The sequence below is a fragment of the Nerophis lumbriciformis genome, linkage group LG04 (assembly GCF_033978685.3).
Source record: "Nerophis lumbriciformis linkage group LG04, RoL_Nlum_v2.1, whole genome shotgun sequence".
NCBI lineage: Eukaryota > Metazoa > Chordata > Actinopteri > Syngnathiformes > Syngnathidae > Nerophis > Nerophis lumbriciformis.
This window is the reverse complement of record NC_084551.2, coordinates 50,921,946-50,946,255: the sequence shown is the minus strand read 5'-3', so window position 1 is coordinate 50,946,255 and position 24,310 is coordinate 50,921,946. Positions and strand designations below refer to the sequence as shown.

At 35.8% G+C, this 24,310-nt stretch overlaps 1 protein-coding gene across 1 annotated transcript in view; it reads right to left on the bottom strand.

Annotated features, from left to right (window-relative positions):
- Window positions 1–18,505: 18,505 nt before the first annotated feature.
- Window positions 18,506–24,310, bottom strand: part of LOC133603496 (neural-cadherin) — a 422,478-nt gene continuing 416,673 nt past the window's right edge. Inside the window, exon 37 of the mRNA XM_072913050.1 lies at window positions 18,506–24,273. Within this exon, the coding sequence (XP_072769151.1) occupies window positions 23,704–24,273 (570 nt within the window). The 3' untranslated portion in view covers window positions 18,506–23,703. The remainder of the gene's footprint in view (window positions 24,274–24,310) is intronic.

The following is a 24,310-nucleotide window of genomic DNA, read 5'->3' as shown; positions in this document are numbered from 1 at the left end:
CCAAGTCCTGTTGGAACTTGAAATCTCCATCTCCATAGAGCAGGTCAGCAGCAGGAAGCATGAAGTGCTCTAAAACTTGCTGGTAGACGGCTGCGTTGACCCTGGATCTCAGGAAACAGAGTGGACCGACACCAGCAGATGACGTGGCACCCCAAACCATCACTGATGGTGGAAACTTTACACTAGACTTCAGGCAACGTGGATCCTGTGCCTCTCCTGTCTTCCTCCAGACTCTGGGACCTCGATTTCCAAAGGAAATGCAAAATTTGCATGGTTGGGTGATGGTTTGGGGTGCCATGTCATCTGCAGAAAATCTCCTGATGATTGAGGGAACCCCCCCTCATGAAACAGGCCTGTAGAGATGAAATAGTCTTGTGATTTTTTTCCCACACATACATATATTGCGCTCTACTACGGTATCGAGCACTATTTTTTGGATAACCTTATTAAGACATATAATATATATATATATATATATATACACACATATATACATACACAGTATATAATTTATATTTATTTATTTTGCCGTGTTTGTTTACATGTTAAAGGTGTTTTAATGAATATACATGCATGTTTAACACATATAGATTCCTTTCTTTCATGAAGACAAGAATATAAGTTGGTGTATTACCTGATTCTGATGACTTGCATTGACTGTAATCAGACAGTAGTGCTGATAGCGTCCACGTTTTCAAATGGAGGAGAAAAAAAGTTCCTCCTTTCTGTCTAATACCACATGAAAGTGGTTGGTTTTTGGCATCTTATCTGTCCAGCTTCCATATTCGTTTTTATACACTTTACAAGAAATACATTGGCGGCAAACTCCGTAGCTTGCTAGCTTGTTTGCGCTGGCTTTCGGAGACTCTTGTTTTGAAAGCGCAGGCGCGATGGAGCGGCACTTTTATTGTGAAGACAGGAACTGTGCAGTCAGTCTTTAGGCTTGTGACGGGATGTACGTTTGAAATAAAAAAGTGTCTTTTTTCCTTCACACTTTTGATTGATTGATTGAAACTTGTATTAGTAGATTGCACAGTACAGTACATATTCTGTACAATTGACCACTAAATGGTAACACCCCAATAAGTTTTTCAACTTGTTTAAGTCAGGTCATGTGACCGCCTGGCTCTGTTTGATTGGTCCAACGTCACCAGTGACTGCATCTGATTGGTGGAACGGAGTCAAACGTCACTAGTGACTGCATTTTATTGGTGGAACGGAGTGAAACGTCACCAGTAAGGCAGGCACTTTGAAGGTCTGTCTGACAGACCAAAACAAACAAAGCGTGCATTAACAGATCGATAAAAATTAGTAGCGAGTAGCGAGCTGAATGTAGATAAAAGTAGCGGAGTAAAAGTAGCGTTTCTTCTCTATAAATATACTCAAGTAAAAGTAAAAGTATGTTGCATTAAAACTACTCTTAGAAGTACAATTTATCCCAAAAGTTACTCAAGTAGATGTAACGGAGTAAATGTAGCGCGTTACTACCCACCTCTGCCTCTGACCTTTAAAAAAAAAAAGCGACAAATTTGTTTGTCCTTTATTACAGACACTTTCATAAAGATGATTATCTCCTCCCCGTGCAAGCTGACAAGACATTTTTTTTTACTGCTAATATTGTTAAAGAACGTTCTAAAATGTATATTTATTGTGTGCAATGGTTATAATTACTGTTATCAATTACAAACCCCGTTTCCATATGAGTTGGGAAATTGTGTTAGATGTAAATATAAACGGAATACAATGATTTACAAATCAATTTCAACCCATATTCAATTGAATGCACTACAAAGACAAGATAATTGATGTTCAAACTCCTAAACTTTTTTTTTTTTTTTTGCAGATATTAATTAGCTAAGAATTTCATGGCTGCAACACGTGCCAAAGTAGTTGGGAAAGGGCATGTTCACCACTGTGTTACATGGCCTTTCCTTTTAACAACACTCAGTAAACGTTTGGGAACTGAGGAGACACATTTTTGAAGCTTCTCAGGTGGAATTCTTTCCCATTCTTGCTTGATGTACAGCTTAAGTTGTTCAACAGTCCGGGGGTCTCCGTTGTGGTATTTTAGGCTTCATAATGCGCCACACATTTTCAATGGGAGACAGGTCTGGACTACAGGCAGGCCAGTCTAGTACCCGCACTCTTTTACTATGAAGCCACGTTGATGTAACACGTGGCTTGGCATTGTCTTGCTGAAATAAGCAGGGGCGTCCATGGTAACGTTGCTTGGATGGCAACATATATTTCTCCAAAACCTGTATGTACCTTTCAGCATTAATGGCGCCTTCACAGATGTGTAAGTTACCCATGTCTTGGGCACTAATACACCCCCATACCATCACAGATGCTGGCTTTTCAACTTTGCGCCTATAACAATCCGGATGGTTCTTTTCCTCTTTGGTCCAGAGGACACGACGTCCACAGTTTCCAAAAACAATTTGAAATGTGGACTCGTCAGACCACAGAACACTTTTCCACTTTGCATCAGTCCATCTTAGATGAGCTCAGGCCCAGCAAAGCCGACGGCGCTTCTGGGTGTTGTTGATAAACAGTTTTTGCCTTGCGTAGGAGACTTTTAACTTGCACTTACAGATGTAGCAACCAACTGTAGTTACTGACAGTGGGTTTCTGAAGTGTTCCTGAGCCCATGTGGTGATATCCTTTACACACTGATGTCGCTTGTTGATGCAGTACAGCCTGAGGGATCGAAGGTCACGGGCTTAGCTGCTTACGTGCAGTGATTTCTCCAGATTCTCTGAACCCTTTGATGATATTGCGGACCGTAGATGGTGAAATCCCTAAATTCCTTGCAATAGCTGGTTGAGAAAGGTTTTTCTTAAACTGTTCAACAATTTGCTCACGCATTTGTTGACAAAGTGGTGACCCTCGCCCCATCCTTGTTTGTGAATGACTGAGCATTTCATGGAATCTACTCTTATACCCAATCATGGCACCCACCTGTTCCCAATTAGCCTGCTCACCTGTGGGATGTTCCAAATAAGTGTTTGATGAGCATTCCTCAACTTTATCAGTATTTATTGCCACCTTTCCCAACTTCTTTGTCACGTGTTGCTGGCATCAAATTCTAAAGTTAATGATTATTTGCAAAACAAAAAATTGTTATGAGTTTGAACATCAAATATGTTGTCTTTGTAGCATATTCAACTGAATATGGGTTGAAAAGGATTTGCAAATCTTTGTATTCCGTTTATATTTACATCTAACACAATTTCCCAACTCATATGGAAACGGGGTTTGTACACACATGCGGTCTGGTTCAAATATAGAGATGAGGGTCTTTAATTTGACCTGCTGTTGTACTCTGTCTCAAGTGTTAACATGTGCTCAATGTTTCCTTACCATTATTGCTATGTTGTCTATTACCATTGTTGGTATATTCATTATTCCTACAAATTATTGTTACAGTGTAATAATTATAATGCCACTATGATACAACATCTGTATTATAATCCTTGAACAAAGTAAGAGTGAAACTCATGTGAATAATCACTGAATGGAGAACTGGGAGTGGGATTAAATAAATTATCTTCTTCCCACACCCTTTCAGGCAAAACTGGACAATCATGCATTACATACTATACATTACATTTGCACTATATTAATTTATATTATTATGTGTTGTCAACTTTGTACTTTTTTTTATGTCATTGCCTGAAATAAATGAAAAAAAATGAATGAAATGAAATGAAAACGACCTGTAAATAGTGCTATTATGAAGTGCAATGTCAGCACTATTTTCCCCCCCTGCAATTTCAAATGCACTTGTTTTAAAAGCATACACAATGTGTGTAAATACATTAGTCTGTGGTTAAAAGGACTTGAAAGGACTCGAAACTCAAAATGCAGGACTTGGGACTTGAGGGCAAAGACTTGAGACTTACTTGTGACTTGCAAAACAATGACTTGGTCCCACCTCTGATAATAAGGTAATACTGTTATATAAATAGGTAATTCATCATCTTATGGCCGCAAATTGCCAATTCGAACATAAGAAGTCGGTGTTTAACCGCAACTCTATTAGTGTACAGCTCTGGTAATGGGTACATTCGCACCCACCTGCACAAATGTACTTCAAAATGTAACAATCAAAAATAAATATGACTTTTTTTTTGTTTACTAGGGCATGCATATATAATATGCATTTGACCAATCATCGATAATAAAAAGGAGATGCTTGGAAATAGCATAAAAATGCCCCAAAAACTTAGAAAAACGCGATTCATAGCGTTACTTTTTGGTGTAACCATCATGAGCGTTCTGTTCAGGTATATTTCTTTTATATTTTGATAAATCATCATATTTATGTATTACTAAATTTAAATAGGTATTGATCAATATTTAAGCTGTGTGTATTTGATTTCAGTTTGCTTTTGACATCTTATTTAGAATTGTAGTTGAAACTTTTACAACCTTGTGTTGCACTCATGATGGCGTAACCAAACTAGATTATTTTGAATATTTATTCCCTTTTTTTTTTTTACATTTAGTATATTTAAATATACTGTGTTTTAGGTTTTTTTCTTTTTGGAACATGTACTATACATATGATACAATAAAGTCCCATATAAAATTATGTTTCTAGCAATACTTTAATTTTGCCTTTGAAAGTAACACTCCAATGTCCATTAGTCGAGCTGCACTGATGCGTTTAGGGCCCCTTCCAGTGTCGTAATAAGGAACTACAGCAGAAAATGAACTTAAAGAAGCAAGAAGAAAAATGTGCCCGACTGACAGTTTTTGTCATGTCTATGTATAGTCTTTATATGTTTGGAGTTGTGTACATACAGCACGGTATTGTCACCCGGAGATAAAATAAAGTTGTTTTTAATTTAGAGCGTCAATATTACGGTGTGACGTAACTACTTTCCACCAATGGAGACTTTCGTCTCAAACGCGCAGCCATTTTCCGACCACCTGATTGGCTCAGTGACCTGTCACTCAATCTACGTTATCAGAAACAACACATTCGCTAATAGCTAGCATTGTAGCTCGCAGTAGGCATTATTTGTATTGATAGGTTTCAAGACAGTCATGTATTTGACGTTAATGACTTACAAATTGAAGATTAAATCTAAAAGAATTACATAAAAGACCGAAATGATGGCCAATAAAAAGTTATTCGCCAAGTTCACCTCAGCACTATGATCCGAGTCATATCCGCTGCAGGTCACGTGATTGGTTTATTATTATTTTTAAACCCCGCCCACAGGGCGAACCACAGCCAATCAGCGCCGTGTTTAGGCGGCCAATCACGAGTATGCACTAGTTCAGGGAATAACAACAAGTGTGTTTTTTGCTAATTATATTTTGGAAAAAACAAAAATATAAAATATATCGTGAGCGACAATCTTTACACACATGTGAGATTTAACCAAACACATTTTCACACATTTGTTGACAATATTTAAGAGTAATACATGTTTTTTTTGTCTTTTTTTAAAGTTGTTAAGTGTATTTAAAAAAAAAAAAAAACCTGACAATTCTTTTAAAAGTATATATATTTTTATCTTTCTTTACGAGAAATTAGGGCTTGAAATACTACACTTGAGTAATAAACCTTATTTACCTTCTGAAGCAAGCAACATCAATCAAAATTGTTCTTAATATAAACCTTTTGAGATGTAAATTTATGTATTTTCTCCACTATTCATTCATTTTTTGATAAGAATTGTTCAATCACTTCCACGGCAGCGATGAACTCATCCAGTCTCTTGTGCTACACAAACTGCCCACAAGATGGCAGCACATGACAGCGTTCTCATTAGCTTCTTGTTAAACTTCTTAAAACTTATGAAAAGTTTGAAAAAGTGTCAGAGAAAATGTCACCTACAGGATTTATTAAGTGCTGACTAAACACATTTTTACACATTTATTGACAATATTTGAGAGGAATATACATTTTTTAAGGTGTTACATTTTAATGATCTTACGTAATATTCTCAATTGTATTTGTTGTTACGCTTGTAATATTTCACTTGTGTACTAAATTTGATTGCCCTTTTAAAAAAAAGCGTCAAAAATCGAAATTGTTTGAGATGTTAGATGAATGGTCTTGAAAATACATAAACTATTTCTTAATTAGGATTTTTCAACTTCCAAGGCAGCAATTCTCCATTCTCTTGTCCTCCACAGACTGTCCACAAGATGGCAGCATATGTCAACATTCTCATTGGACTGTTTTTAGACTTCTAAAAAGTTTGAAAAAGTGTCAGGGAAATGTCACCTGCAGGATTTATTAAGTGCTGACTAAACATATTTTTACACATTTGTTGACAAAATTTGAGAGGAATAGAACATTTTTAAGGTGTTTCATTTAATTTTTGTACAAAGCTGACAATTATTTAAAAACATTTTAATGATTAATTAAATTTTTTCTTATGCTCGTAAAACTGATTCCCCTTTTGAAAAAAGCGTCACAAATCGAAAAAGTTTGAGATGTTAGTTAATGTATTTTCCAGACCATTAATCTATTTCTTTAATTAGGATTTTTCAACTTCCAAGGTTAGCAATTCTCCATTCTCTTGTCCTACACAAACTGTCCACAAGATGGCAGCATATGTCAACATTCTCATTGGATTGTTTTTAAACTTCTAAAAAGTTTGAAAAAGTGTCAGGGAAATGTCACCTGTAAGATTTATTAAGTGCTGACTAAACACATTTTTACACATTTGTTGACAATATTTGAGAGGAATATACTTTTTTAAGGTGTTGCATTTAATTTTTGTTCGGTGTATTTTTCCACAAAGCTGACAATTATTTAAAAACATTTTAATGATCTTATGTAATATTCTCAACTTTATTTTTTCTTATGCTCGTAATATTTCACTTGTGCCCTAAAACTGATTCTCCTTTTGAGTAAAGCGACACAAATCGAAAAAGTGTGAGATGTTAGTTTATGTAATTTCCAGACCATTAATCTATTTCTTAATTAGGATTTTTCAACTTCCAGGGCAGCAATTCTCCATTCTCTTGTACTACACAACTGTCCACAAGATGGCAGTATATGTCAACATTCTCATTGGACTGTTTTTAAACTTCTAAAAAGTTAGAAGAAGTGTCAGGGAAATGTCATCATTTCGTAGTTTAATGGCAGTGTAATTAGCATTGTATGCTGTATTATTGTAAGTGTTATTAATATTGTTATTATTATTATTAGTTAATTTTTTTCCTGGTGGTGTAATAATTCATGTAAGATGTATTAAGTGCTGACTAAACACATTTTTACACATTTGTTGACAATATTTGAGAGGAATAGAACATTTTTAAGGTGTTGTGTTTAATTTTTGTTCGGTGTATTTTTCCACAAAGCTGACAATTATTTAAAAACAACATTTTAATGATCTTATGTAATATTCTCAATTAATTTTTTTCTTATGCTTGTAATATTTCACTTGTGTACTAAATCTGATTCTCCTTTTGAAAAAACCGGCAAAAATCGAAATTGTTTGAGATGTTAGATGAATGGTCTTGAAAACACATAAATTATTAATTGGGATTTTTCAACTTCCAACGCAGCAATTTTCCGATTCTCCTGTACTACACAAACTTTCCACAAGATGGCAGCATATGTCAACATTCTCATTGGACTGTTTTTAAACTTCTAAAAAGTTTTGAAAAAGTGTCAGGGAAATGTCACCTGTAAGATTTATTAAGTGCTGACTAAACACATTTTTACACATTTGTTATTAATATATTGGAGGGGAATATAATTTTTTTAAGGTGTTGCATTTAATTTTCGTACAAAGCTGACAATTATTTAAAAACATTTTAATGATCTCGTGTAATATTCCCAACTTTATTTTTTCTTATGCTTGTAATATTTCACTTGTGCCCTAAAACCGATTCACCTTTTGAGAAAAGCGACAAAAATTGAGTGTGAGATGTTAGTTTATGTATTTTCCAGACCATTAATCTATTTCTTAATTGGGATTTTTCAACTTCCAAAGGCGGCAATTCTCCATTCTCTTGTCCTACACAAACTGTCCACAAGACGGCAGCAAATGTCAACATTCTAATTGGACTGTTTTTAAACTTCTAAAAAGTTAGAAAAAGTGTCAGGGAAATGTCATAATTTCGTAGTTTAATAGCAGTGTAATTAGCATTGCACTTTATGTGAAACTACTCATTACATTTTTTTATAATAGAATTTAAATTTAAATTAATACATGTTTTGGACTTCAAAAATGAAAATGAATTGTTTAATGCTAACTATTTTATTGCAAAATAAATTTAACAACTAAAACATGATGTTAAATATGTTCTTGATGCATGGATTTAATTATTCACACATTTGTTTACACACAAAACACCAACACTGTGGCATATTCTAATGATTTTCCATATTCTTATTCATGATTTGCCATTATTTTCTTCATGATTTGCCAAATTCTTATTCATGATTTGCCATATTCTTACCAATGATTTGTCATATTCTTGTTCATGATTTGCCATATTCTTACTAACGATTTGCCAAATTCTTATTCATGATTTGCCATATTCTTACTAAAGATTTGCCATATTCTTATTCATGATTTGCCATCATCTTACCAATGATTTGCCATATCCTTGTTCATGATTTGCCATATTCTTACTAAAGATTTGCCATATTCTTATTCATGATTTGCCATCATCTTACCAATGATTTGCCATATTCTTGTTCATGATTTGCCATATTCTTACTATTTTTTGCCATATTCTTACTAACGATTTGCGAAATTCTTATTCATGATTTGCCATTTTACTAATGATTTGTCATATTACCATTAATGATTTGCCATATTCTTACTAATGATTTGCCATATTCTTATTCATGATTTGCCATATTCTTACTAATGATTTGCCATATTTTTATTCATGATTTGCCATATTCTTATTTATTCTTATTCATGATTTGCCATATTATTATTCATGTTTTGCCATATTCTTACTAACGATTTGCCAAATTCTTATTCATGATTTTCCATAATTTTATTCATGATTTGCCATATTCTTACTAACGATTTGCCAAATTCTTATTCATGATTTGCCATATTCTTATTCATGATTTGCCATATTCTTACTAAAGACTTGCCAAATTCTTATTCATGATTTGCCAAATTCTTATTCATGATTTGCCATTATTTTACTAATGATTTGTCATTAATGATTTGCCATATTCTTACTAATGATTTGCCATATTTTTATTCATGATTTGCCATATTCTTATTTATTCTTATTCATGATTTGCCATATTCTTATTCATGTTTTGCCATATTCTTACTAACGATTTGCCAAATTCTTATTCATGATTTTCCATTATTTTATTCATGATTTGCCAAATTCTTATTCATGATTTGCCATATTCTTACTAAAGATTTGCCAAATTCTTATTCATGATTTGCGAAATTCTTATTCATGATTTGCCATTGTTTTACTAATGATTTGTCATATTACTATTAATGATTTGCCATATTTTTTAAATCATGATTTGCCATATTCTTATTCCTGATTTGTCATATTCTTACTAATGATTTGCCATATTCTTATTCATGATTTGCCATATTCTTACTAATGATTTGTCATATTCTTACTGACGATTTGCCAAATTCTTATTCATGATTTTCCATATTACTAATGATTTGCCATATTCTATTTCATGATTTTCCATATTTCTACTCATCATATTGCCATATTCTTATTCCATGATTTGCCATTTTTTTATTAATAATTTGTCACATGCCTATTAATGATTTGCCATATTCTTACTAATGATTTGCCATATTCTTGTTCATGATTTGCCATATTCTTACTAATGATTTGCCATATTATTATTCATGAATTGCCATATTCTAACTCATATTGCCACATTCTTAGTAATGATTTGCCATATTCTTATTCAAGATTTGCCATATTCTTACTCATCATATTGCCATATTGTTCCGTTTTCCCCACGAAAAGTGTTGACCACGGTGTGTATGGGAATTACTCCGCTCACAATTTTCCAACCTTTTTTCCTCTTTTTATTTGAGTCTTGGCATTAAGGAGTACACGTGCAGTAGATGTAGGAGTGAAGTAGCATTGAGCAGTGATGGTGAGTGCATAAACCGTCTAAAGAGCAGGTAATAAACTAAACAATGTCAAATGTACAGTTTCAGGTATGAAATAAACACTGGATGCATTTAAAGATGGTTACTTATTCTCCCACTCACCACAGTATTTCACACTGGCAGAATAAACATCACATACAATGACAATTTCCAAGTACAGCACCAATATAAATCGAAAAATACAAATACTTGCATCGGAGTATCAATGAATATATGTATGCAAAATAAATATAAACAAATGGCACCAATATGACAATAATACACAACAATAATACAAATAATTGCATCTGAGTATAAATGAATATATTCATAAATGGCACCAATATAACAATAATACACAACAATAATACAAATAATTGCATCGGAGTATAAATGAATATATGTATGCAATATAAGTATATATAAAAGGCACCAATATAACAATAATACACAACAATAATACAAATAATTGCATCTGAGTATAAATGAATATATGTACGCAATATAAATATATTTATAAATGGCACCAATATAACAATAATACACAATACAAATAATTGCATCTGAGTATAAATGAATATATGTATGCAATATAAATATATATAAATGGCACCAACAATAATACAAATAATTGCATCTGAGTACAAATGAATATCCATCCATCCATTTTCTACCGCTTATTCCCTTTGGGGTCGCGGGGGGCGCTGGAGCCTATCTCAGCTACAATCGGGCGGAAGGCGGAGTACACCCTGGACAAGTCGCCACCTCATCGCAGGGCCAACACAGATAGACAGACAACATTCACACTCACATCCACACACTAGGGCCAATTTAGTGTTGCCAATCAACTTATGTATGCAATATAAATATATATAAAAAGGCACCAATATAACAATAATACACAACAATACAAATAATTGCATCTGAGTATAAATGAATATATGTACGCAATATAAATATATTTATAAATGGCACCAATATAACAATAATACACAATAATACAAATAATTGCATCCGAGTATAAATGAATATATGTATGCAATATACATATATATATATAAATGGCACCAATATAACGATACATAATATAAATAATTGCATGTGAGTATAAATTAATATATGTATGCAATATATCCATCCATCCATCCATCCATCTTCTTCCGCTTATCCGAGGTCGGGTCGCGGGGGCAGCAGCCTAAGCAGGGAAGCCCAGACTGCCCTCCCCCCAGCCACTTCGTCCAGCTCTTCCCGTGGGACCACGAGGCGTTCCCAGGCCAGCCGGGAGACATAGTCTTCCCAACGTGTCCTGGGTCTTCCTTGCGGCCTCCTACCGGTCGGACGTGCCCTAAACACCTCCCTAGGGAGGCGCTCGGGTGGCATCCTGACCAGATGCCCGAACCACCTCATCTGGCTCCTCTCGATGTGGAGGAGCAGCGGCTTTACTTTGAGCTCCCCCCGGATGGCAGAGCTTCTCACCCTATCTCTAAGGGAGAGCCCCGCCACCCGGCGGAGGAAACTCATTTCGGCCGCTTGTACCCGTGATCTTGTCCTTTCGGTCATAACCCAAAGCTCATGACCATAGGTGAGGATGGGAACGTAGATCGACCGGTAAATTGAAAGCTTTGCCTTCCGGCTCAGCTCCTTCTTCACCACAACGGATCGATACAGCGTCCGCATTACTGAATACGCCGCACCGATCCGCCTGTCGATCTCACAATCCACTTTTCCCTCACTCGTGAACAAGACTCCGAGGTACTTGAACTCCTCCACTTGGGGCAAGATCTCCTCCCCAACCCGGAGATGGCACTCCACCCTTTTCCGGGCGAGAACCATGGACTCGGACTTGGAGGCGCTGATTCTCATCCCAGTCGCTTCACACTCGGCTGCGAACCGATCCAGCGAGAGCTGAAGATCCTGGCCAGATGAAGCCATCAGGACCACATCATCTGCAAAAAGCAGAGACCTAATCCTGCAGCCACCAAACCAGATCCCCTCAACGCCTTGACTGCGCCTAGAAAGTCTGTCCATAAAAGTTATGAACAGAATCGGTGACAAAGGGCAGCCCTGGCGGAGTCCAACTCTCACTGGAAACGTGTCCGACTTACTGCCGGCAATGCGGACCAAGCTCTGGCACTGAGCATACAGGGAGCGGACTGCCACAATCAGACAGTCCGATACCCCATACTCCCTGAGCACTCCCCACAGGACTCCCCGAGGGACACGGTCGAATGCCTTCTCCAAGTCCACAAAACACATGTAGACTGGTTGGGCAAACTCCCATGCACCCTCAAGGACCCTGCCGAGAGTATAGAGCTGGTCCACAGTTCCACGACCAGGACGAAAACCACACTGTTCCTCCTGAATCCAAGGTTCGACTATCCGGCGTAGCCTCCTCTCCAGTACACCCGAATAGACCTTACCGGGAAGGCTGAGGAGTGTGATCCCACGATAGTTAGAACACACCCTCCGGTTCCCCTTCTTAAAGAGAGGAACCACCACCCCGGTCTGCCAATCCAGAGGTACCGCCCCCGATGTCCACGCGATGCTGCAGAGTCTTGTCAACCAAGACAGCCCCACAGCATCCAGAGCCTTAAGGAACTCCGGGCGGATCTCATCCACCCCCGGGGCCTTGCCACCGAGGAGCTTTTTAACTACCTCGGCAACCTCAGCCCCAGAAATAGGAGAGCCCACCACAGATTCCCCAGGCCCTGCTTCCTCATAGGAAGACGTGTTGGTGGGATTGAGGAGGTCTTCGAAGTATTCCCTCCACCGATCCACAACATCCGCAGTCGAGGTCAGCAGAACACCATCCTCGCCATACACGGTGTTGATAGTGCACTGCTTCCCCTTCCTGAGGCGGCGGATGGTGGTCCAGAATTGCTTCGAAGCCGTCCGGAAGTCGCTTTCCATGGCTTCCCCGAACTCCTCCCATGTCCGAGTTTTTGCCTCTGCGACCGCTGAAGCCGCACACCGCTTGGCCTGTCGGTACCTGTCCGCTGCCTCAGGAGTCCTATGAGCCAAAAGAACCCGATAGGACTCCTTCTTCAGCTTGACTGCATCCCTCACCGCCGGTGTCCACCAACGGGTTCTAGCATTACCGCCACGACAGGCACCAACTACCTTGCGGCCACAGCTCCAATCAGCCGCCTCGACAATAGAGGCGCGGAACATGGTCCATTCGGACTCAATGTCCAGTACCTCCCTCGTGACATGTTCAAAGTTCTTCCGGAGGTGGGAATTGAAACTTTCTCTGACAGGAGACTCTGCCAGACGTTCCCAGCAAACCCTCACAATGCGTTTGGGCCTGCCAGGTCTGTCCGGCATCCTCCCCCACCATCGCAGCCAACTCACCACTAGGTGGTGATCGGTAGAAAGCTCCGCCCCTCTCTTCACCCGAGTGTCCAAAACATGAGGCCGCAAATCCGATGACACAACTACAAAGTCGATCATGGAACTGCGGCCTAGGGTGTCCTGGTGCCAAGTGCACATATGGACACCCTTATGCTTGAACATGGTGTTCGTTATGGACAATCTGTGACGGGCACAAAAGTCCAATAACAAAACACCGCTCGGGTTCAGATCCGGGCAGCCATTCTTCCCAATCACGCCTCTCCAGGTTTCACTGTCGCTGCCAACATGAGCATTGAAGTCCCCCAGTAGAACGAGGGAATCACCCGGAGGAGCACTCTCAAGTACTCCCTCGAGTGAATCCAAAAACGGTGGGTACTCTGAGCTGCGGTTTGGCGCGTAAGCGCAAACCACAGTCAGGACCCGTTCCCCCACCCGAAGGCGGAGGGAAGCTACCCTCTCGTCCACCGGGTTGAACTCCAATGTGCAGGCTCTGAGCCGGGGGGAAACAAGAATTGCCACCCCAGCCCGTCGCCTCTCACTGCCGGCAACGCCAGAGTGGAAGAGAGTCCAGCCCCTCTCGAGAAAACTGGTTCCAGAGCCCTTGCTGTGCGTCGAAGTGAGTCCGACTATATCTAGCCGGAACTTCTCCACCTCGCGCACTAGCTCAGGCTCCTTCCCCCCCAGCGAGGTGACGTTCCACGTCCCAAGAGCTAGCTTCTGTAGCCGAGGATCGGACCGCCAAGTGCCCTGCCTTCGGCTGCCGCCCAGCTCACATCGCACCCGACCTCTATGACCCCTGCTATGGGTGGTGAGCCCATTGGAGGGGGGACCCACGTTGCCTCTTCGGGCTGTGCCCGGCCGGGCCCCATGGGGGCAGGCCCGGCCACCAGGCGCTCGCCATCGTGCCCCACCTCCGGGCCTGGCTCCAGAGGGGGGACCCGGTGACCCGCGTCCGGGCGAGGGAAATCTGGGTTCCTTGTCAGTGTTCCTCATAGAGATCTTCGAGCTGCTCTTTGTCTGATCCCTCACCTAGGACCAGTTTGCCTTGGGAGACCCTACCATGGGGCATAGAAGCCCCCGGACAACATAGCTCCTAGGATCATTGGGACACGCAAACTCCTCTACCACGTTAAGGTGGCAGCTCAGAGAGGAGGTATGCAATATAAATATATATAAAATGGCACCAATATGACAATAATACACAACAATAATACAAATAATTGCATCTAAGTATAAATGAATATATGTATGCAATATAAATATATATAAATGGCACCAATATGACAATAATACACAATAATACAAATAATTGCATCAGAGTATAAATGAATATATGTATGCGATATAAATATATATAAATGGCACCAATATGACAATAATACAACAATACAAATAATTGCATCCGAGTATAAATGAATATATGTACGCAATACAAATATATTTATAAATGGCACCAATTGAACGCATCATAATTGAATTATCCGCTCAACTTCCCCCAAAATGGATTAACTCGCTGGAATAAAAAAGACAATATAACATACATCCATAAACGTGGACGCATGTGAAAAAGTGCAATATATTTATCCGTACAGTAATCTATTTATTTATTTATATATATTTATTTATTTCATATATATATTTATATATTATTTATACATGCACCTTATTGCTTTTTTATCTTGCACTACCATGAGCTTATGTAACGAAATTTCGTTCTTATCTGTGCTGTAAAGTTCAAATTTGAATGACAATAAAAAGGAAGTCTAAGTCTATAACAATAATACACAACAATAATACAAATAATTGCATCTGAGTATAAATGAATATATTTATGCAATATAAATATATGTAAATGGCACCAATATAACAATACATAATACAAATAATTGCATATGAGTATAAATGAATATATGTATGCAATATAAATATATATAAATGGCACCAATATGACAATAATACACAACAATAATACACATAATTGCATCTGAGTATAAATGAATATATATATGCAATATAAATATATAGAAATGGTGCCAATATAACAATAGTACACAACAATAATACAAATAATTGCATCCGAGTATAAATGAATATGTATGCAATATACGTATATATAAATGGCACCAATATAACAATAATACACATGATTGCATCTGAGTATAAATCAATACAAATATATATATATATATATATATATATATATATATAAATGGCACCAATATAACAATAATACACAACAATAATGCAAATAATTACATCCGAGTATAAATGAATATATGTATGCAATATAAATATATATAAAAGGCACCAATACAACAATAATACACATCACCAACATCAATGTACCAATATCAATAGATCATACAAACAAACGCGTACTATCCAATCAATTAACCAGACTGGTGGTACAAACATGATGCCGTTTGCCATGATTCAACTACATTTCCCGTAATTCCTCACGGCATCAAGAAGTCACTCGCCAGCTGATTTCAATCCACTCTTCAACAAAATACCCTTAAGCGAACAAATGTCACTTTCAAAGCACACAAACTAAATAACTAACTAACTAACTAACTAACACATTAGCAAAGTAGCACAGCTTTAATACGCACATTATTTTGGCACCTTTGTCACATTGCAAACAACCGCTAAGAAGTTTAGGACCGCAAATAAGATCGCGTTGACCAGTTAAAAGGCGACATTGTGGAGCACAAAGAGTTAAAGTAGACAACATTTATGACAATATGAAGAGAGACAAATACTTAAAGTAGATAACATTATTATGAAGAGAGTTAAAGCAGACAACATTAATATGAAGAGAGACACATACTTAACGTAGATAACATTATTATGAAGAGAGTTAAAGCAGACAACATTAATATGAAGAGAGACAAAAAAAAGCACTTTACCAGCTGGATGGACGCCGGGTGAAAATGTTGTGACGTCACTTCTCTGTTCGTGCAGGCGGCATCTGCTTTTCAAACTAATGCAGGTCACGTGATCCTACCTGCTGCCCTGAGATTTAAAGGAACATGAAGTACACCTGAACATGTTCTCACTCATCATGTGTCACACTACCTGAACATGTTCTCATACTCATTTGTCATATTCTTATTCATGATTTTCTATTATTTTATTAATAATTTGCCATATTCTTATTAATGATTTTCTATTATTTTATTAATAATTTGCCATATTCTTATTCATGATTGTCCATATTCTTACTAATGATTTTCTATTATTTTATTAATAATTTGCCATATTCGTATTCATGATTGTCCATATTCTTACTAATGATTTTCTATTATTTTATTAATAATTTGCCATATTCTTACTAATGATTTGCCATTATTTTATTAATAATTTGCCATATTCTTACTAATGATTTTTTATTATTTTATTAATACTTTGCCATATTCTTATTAATGATTTTCTATTATTTTATTAATAATTTGCCATATTCTTACTAATGATTTTCTAGTATTTTGTTAATAATTATTTTTTCTTATTAATGATTTTCTATTATTTTATTAATAATTTGCCATATTCTTATTAATGATTTTCTATAATTTTATTAATAATTTGCCATATTCTTATTAATGATTTTCTATAATTTTATTAATAATTTGCCACATTCTTACTAATGATTTTCTATTGTTTTATTAATAATTTGTCATATTCTTATTAATGATTTTCTATTATCTTATTAATAATTTTCCATATTTTACTGATGATTTGCCATATTCTTATTAATAATTTGCCATATTCTTATTAATGATTTTCTATTATTTTATTAATAATTTGCCATATTCTTATTCATGATTTTCTATTATTTTATTAATAATGTGCCATATTCTTATTGATAATTTGCCATATTCTTATGAATGATTTCTATTATTTTATTAATAATTTGCCATATTTTACTAATTATTTGCCATATTCTTATTAATAATTTGCCATATACTAACTCATGATTTGCCATATTTTTATTAATGATTTTCTATTATTTTATCAATAATTTGCCGTATTCTTATTGATAATTTTCCATATTGTTATTAATAATTTGCCATATTCTTACTCATCATTTGCCATATTCTTATTCATGATTTTCTATTATTTTATTAATAATTTGCCATATTCTTTTTCATGATTTTCTATAATTTTATTAATAATTTGCCATATTCTTATTAATGATTTATTATAATTGTATTAATAATTTGCCGTATTCTTATTAATGATTTTCTATAATTTTATTCATGATTTGCCATATTCTCATGAATGATTTTCTATTATTTTATTAATAATTTGCCATATTCTTATTAATGATTTTCTATTATTTTATTAATAATTTGCCATATTCTTATTACACATTTTCTATTATTTTATTAATAATTTGCCATATTCTCATTAATGATTTTCTATTATTTTATTAATAATTTGCCATATTCTTATTCATGATTTGCCATATTCTTCTTAATAATTTGCCATATTCTGTCTCATGATTTGCCATATTCTTATAAATAATTTTCTATTATTTTATTAATAATTTGCCATATTATTTATGATTTGCCATATTATTCTTAATAATTTGCCATATTCTTACTAATAATTCGCCATTATTTTATTAATGATATGCCATATTCCTACTAATGATTTGCCATATTCTTAAAAATAATTTGCTATATTCTTACTAATGATTTGTCATATTATTACTAACAATTTGCCATATTCTTATTAATGATTTGCCATATTCTTATGAATGATTTTCCATTGTTTTATTAATGATTTGCCATATTTTTACTAATGATTTGCCATTTTCTTACAAATGATTTGCCAAATTCTTATTAAAAACGGCACGAGAAGGGGCCAGAAATAATTGTTTTAAAATTTTACATGACGCTAAATCATTTATTAATTTGTCCCAAGGTTTGTGTCATTAAGGCATTTGACATAACATCTGAGCCAAATAAAACATATTTAGACTGGAAAAAGTCGAAATATAGATATATATTTGCTGTTATGATTAGAACAAATAAGCAGCTTATGCAAGGGATTTTCAGGGAAAAGTCATTTTTATTGAAATTCATATACAAAAGGAATTTTCTGTGTCAGGTCGTTATAAAATGTTCTTATTTACACGCTATCACGTGACTTTTAAAGTGAACAAAGAAGCCAAAAAGGAGTCCAAGACAAAACACGCTGCATAGCTCGGAGTAAAGTAACCTGCCGGGGGAGCAACAAAGTCCAGGTTTGGGATTCCAAAGGAAGTCCAAGTTAGGTCAGGGAGCAACACTCTGAGATCTGGTCTTGGGGGATTCCTGCCGACTCAGCGTTTTGGGAGGTAGTAGCAGCGGCGGCAGCGTGTGCTGTGGCAAGAAGGTTTCATGCGGAGGAGAAATCAGGAGACAGGCTTGGGGGGGGGGAGACGTGAAAGGGGGCGGGGCTTGTGAGGACAACTACCTGGCAGCAGGAACACCACCTGCTGCTTTGTGCCGGGACGGAAAAGTGACTCGACTGTAAAAAAAAATTAAAAATTTGATTTTACAGTAAAAAACTGGCAGCTCAGTCGTCACAATAGTTTTTGTTTTTTACTGTAAATTGAAAATAGTCCCCATGTTATTTTTATGGATATTTTTTAATGAATGCTTTTATTATCCATGAGTGAGATTGGCCGATACAGATACCGATCCCCTGTATCCACTATAACATTTTCTATGTATTTTAGTTATTGACAGTGTAACAATATTTCAACTACATCCAAATTTTCTTTTCTCACACACAATTGTAAAATACATCAAAAACTACTATCTTCTATTCTTTTAAATACTTTGCTTTTTGCCCTCACAGTCCGTCCGTGTCCAGGGAAATGATTCCCCGAGTTTGTAAACATGAACAAAAACAAAGAAAATATAATACAATTAACAAATATGTATTATTTATTGCTCATATTTTGTTTTTTTCGTTGTTTTACCTTCGTAGCTTCTCTGCTTAGGCTGCTGCCCCCGCCACCTGACCTTGGATAAGCGGAGGACAATTAGATGGATGGATGGATAATTTTGTAGCTGTATGTCGAAACGGCGCCACTGAAATGTTGTGTAACATGTTTAGCGTCGCGCTCCAGTGATAATGTTGCTTTCGAGCAAGGGTGTCCAAACTTTTTTTTTTGTCCGCCGAGAATTGAAGGATGCTTTTGTATGGTTGGGGAGACCACAGTAAGACGGCCACCATTCGTCACGGTTCACCCGACACATGAAACGTGACAATTTAGGGGATGCGCACTATCCACTCTAGCCACCGGTTGAATTTATTTTGCTTTGTAATTTATTCGAGCAATATAATTGCATGTAATTTTTTAAGTTAATTGAATTTATAATAGTAAATAATACGTGATTAATCCAAATTTAAAAGAGAAAATTGGCCCCCGGGTCACACTTTGGACACGCCCGCTTTTGATACAATGAGATGTTTTTTTGTTATGGAGGTGATTATTAATACATTTACATAATTAGCTGCTATACAATTTTGTATATATATATATTTTTACAGTGTACAATTAATTTTAAGACATTTTAAACACCCTTTTAGCTCAAAAATTCATAATTAATTTATTTCAATTTTTGCACTGAAGTTTTATAGGCTGCATTTTTTTTGCACTGAATTATTTTACACTGAATTTTTACACAATTATTTTAAAACACTGTTTTTTAATAAGCCGAATTTTTAAAAACACCCATTTTGCTCAAAAATTCACAATTAATGAATTCCAATTTTTGCACTAAAGTTTTATGGTTGGATTTTTTGGCACTGAATTCTTTTACACTGAATCTTTACACAATTAATTTTAAAACACTGTATTTTAATAAACTGATTTTTCAAATACACACATTTTGCTTGAAAACTAATTAACATTTTGTATTAATTAATTCCAATTTTTGCACTGAATTCTTATAGGCTGGATTTTTTACACAATTAATTTTAAAACACTGTATGTTAATACGCTGAAATTTTAAACACCCTTTTTGCTCAAAAGTTCATAATTAATTCCAATTTTTGCACTGAAGTTTTATATTTTTGCACTGAATTATTTTACACTGAGTTTTTACACAATTAATTATAAAACACTGTTTTTTTAATAAGCTGAATTTTTAAAAATACCCATTTTGCTCAAAAATTCATAATTAATGAATTCCAATTTTTGCACTAAAGTTTTATGGCTGGATTTTTTTGCACTGAATTCTTTTACACTGAATCTTTACACAATTAATTTTAAAACACTGTATTTTAATAAACTTAATTTTTAAATAAACCCATTTTGCTCAAAAATTAATAATACATTTTTTATTCAATAATTCCAATTTTTGCACTGAATTTTTATAGGCAAATTTAAATAGGCCCAATTAATTCTAAAACACTGTATGTTAATACGCTGAAATTTTAACACCCTTTTTGCTCAGAAATTCATAATTAATTCATTCCAATTTTTGCACTGAAGTTTTATAGGCTGCATTTTTTTTGCACTGAATTATTATACACTGAATTTTTACATAATAAATTTTAAAACACTCTTTTCTAATAAGCTGAATTTTTAAAAACACCCATTTTGCTCAAAAATTCATAATTAATTCCAATTTTTTTTTTTACAGTGGAGTCACTTTTTTCTACAGTTCAGGATGGCGCTCAAAGAAAGCGTCCACGATGGAGGTCCGAGGGCCTGACCAACGTTTGTGCTCATGATCGGGAAAGAACCTTCTGTCCTCCATGACCACTTTGGACCAGACCAGGTGCGCTCACACGTTCCGCTGTTGTGTTCCTTGTGACACGTGACAAAGCTTCCTCTGGCGTCAGCAGTTCCTGCATGATAGAGACACCAGTGGACTGGCTGGTCCGCCCACAAGACCGGGATCCTAATGAAGGACTTTAGGAGGTGGAGTCTCCTTGGACTGTCCAGGACTGAAGTGATGCCCTGGTCCAGGTCTGGCAGAAGAGATCCCCCAGGAGAGAATCTCAACGCACACCTCCATGGATTTAGGATTTGCATTGATCATTTTTCTCTTATTTTTTTGTTTTGATCAATGAAAATGTTCTAGAGGAATATTCCAAACATCTTTCTGAGGTCAGTTTGTGTTTTTATTATGAAAACTTTTTCATTGTGTCATTTGAATTTTGTGAACAGATTTGTTTTTTACATCAAATTATGCTGACAATTTTATTGAAAACAAATTTAGTGTAAAAAATGTGTGTATAAAAATTTAATGCAAAAAAATGAGTGGATAAAAAAATCAGATAAAATATTGCATAAATATTTGTTGATTTAAAACTCAAGAACCACATCCGGTATTTTAAGACTGAAGCACCTCACTGGCTGGTTCTGAGACTGGATCGATTGCTTTAGTCTTAATTTACCAGAAAGGAGTCTTGAGTTTTGAAACAGTTTTTGCACTGAATTCTTTTGCACTGAATTTTGACACAATTAATTTTAAAACACTGTATTTTAATAAGATGAATATTTAAATACCCCCATTTTGCAAGAAAAAAAAAAAATCACAATTATTTTTAAATTAATTAATTCCAATTTTTGCACATAATTTTTATAGGCTGGATTTTTTTTTGCACTGAATTGTTTTACACTGGATTTTTACACAATTAATTTTAAAACACTCACACAAAAACAGATTTTTTTAAATACACCCATTTTGCTCAAAAAGTCATCATTAATTTTTAATTAATTAATTCCAATTTTTGCACAAAGATTTTATAGGCTGGATTTTTTTTGCACTGAATTCTTACAAAATTGATTCTAAAACACTGTATTTTAATAAACTGATTTTTTAAATACACCCATTTTGCTAAAAAAAAAAATCATAACTAAGTTTTCATTAATTAATTCCAATTTTTGCACTGAAGTTTTATAGGCTGGATTTTTTTGCGCTAGATTCTTTTACACTGAATCTTTACACAATTAATTTTAAAACACCGTATTTTATTAAACTGAATTTTTAAATACATTCCTTTTGCTAAAAAAAACAATTAATTTTTTATCAATTCCAATTTTTGCACAGAATTTTTATAGGCTGGATTCTTTTACACTGAATTTTTACACAATTCATTTTAAAACACTGTATTAATAAGCTGCATTTTTGAACACACCCATTTTGCTCAAAAATTCATAATACATTTTTTATTAATTTGAAAACACTGTATGTTAATAAGCTGCATTTTTAAACACACCCATTTTGTTAAAAAATTCATAATTAATTTTTTATTAATTTTAAAACACTGTATGTTAAGATGCATTTTTAAACACACCCATTTTGTTAAAAAAATCATAATTTATATTTTATTAATTAATTCGAATTTTTGCATTGATTTTTTATAGGCTGGATTTTTTGCGCTGAATTCTTTTACACTGAATCTTTACACAATTAATTTTAAAACACCGTATTTTAAAAAACTGAATTTTTTACTCCTTTTGCTAAAAAAAACAATTTTTAATGAATTCCAATTTTTGCACAGAATTTTTATAGGCTGGATTTTTTTCCCCACTGAATTCTTTTACATTGAATTTTTAAACAATTAATTAGTTAATAAGCTGCATTTTTAAACACACCCATTTTGCTCAAAAATTCATAATACATTTTTTATTAATTAATTCGAATTTTTGCACTGATTTTTTATAGGCTGGATTTTTTTTTCACTGAATCTTTACACAGTTAATTTTAAAACACAGTATTTTAATAAGCTGACCATTTTGCTAAAAAAAAAATCATAATTCATTTTTAATTAATTAATTCCAATTTTTGCACTGAAATTATTTTGCACTGAATTCTTTTACACTGAATTTTGACACAATCAATTTTAAAACACTGCATTTTAATAAGCTGACTTTTTAAATACACGCATTTTGCTAAAAAAAACAACATAATTAATTCGTAATTAATTAATTATTAAAATGTATTTATGCTATTATATAATTTATGTATTTTTTAAAAATGTATAAAATTTATGTTTAACTAATTTATAATTATAATTTGATGTAAATAAATTTAGTTCACAAAATTCACACAAAAAGTTTTGTGAATGTCAAAAAAAGGTTTCATAGTAAAGACAAATGAACCTCCATAGTGTGCAGGTGGCGCCATCGTGTGGTCGGCGGAAAAACAGCGTCAACGCTTGAAAGTACATTAAGGCAGCTGAGAAGAAACCTTTCAGAAGGTTCCAGCAAAGTTTGTCTCTTGCTGGCGTCAACGCTCGTCTTTAGCGCCCCCTAGTGGTGCTGACGATGGGCGCCGGTGTGCATGTAGGCCAGCGCCTCGCCGTGCGTGAGCGCCAGCTGGGGGCGGTCGTACATCTCGCTCAGCGTCTTGAACTTGGGCCCCCAGCGTGACAGCCGCTCGTGCGCCGCCGCCCCCCCTTCCTCGTCGTCGTCCTCGTCGCCGCCGCCCAGCGAGCTGAGGCTTCCCGCCGGCGTCCCCGAGCCTTCCACGCACCACACGCGGAAGGCGTCCGGCGGGAGGGCGTCGCCGTCGTTGTCCGCCTCCCAGAGGATGTGCGCCACGTAGCTCTTAAAGTCCACGTGGGAGCGTGGCGTGGGCTCGTTAGACTCCGCCTCCCTGCCGCCGTGCTGCTGCTGGTGCGCGTGGTGATAGTGGTGATAGTGATGGTGATGGTGCGGGATGCTGAGGTAGGGGGCGCCGGAGCTGCAGGACGAGCTGGACGGGCGCACCTCCTCCTGCGAGCCCGGCGAGGACTTGATGAGCGGCGCCGTGGTGCACGACGACGACTGCGACAGGCTGGAGCACAGCGGGCGCTTCAGCTCCGTGATGTCGTAGACGTTCTAGAAGGAGAGGGCAAAGGTCAGGCCGCTGGGGGCC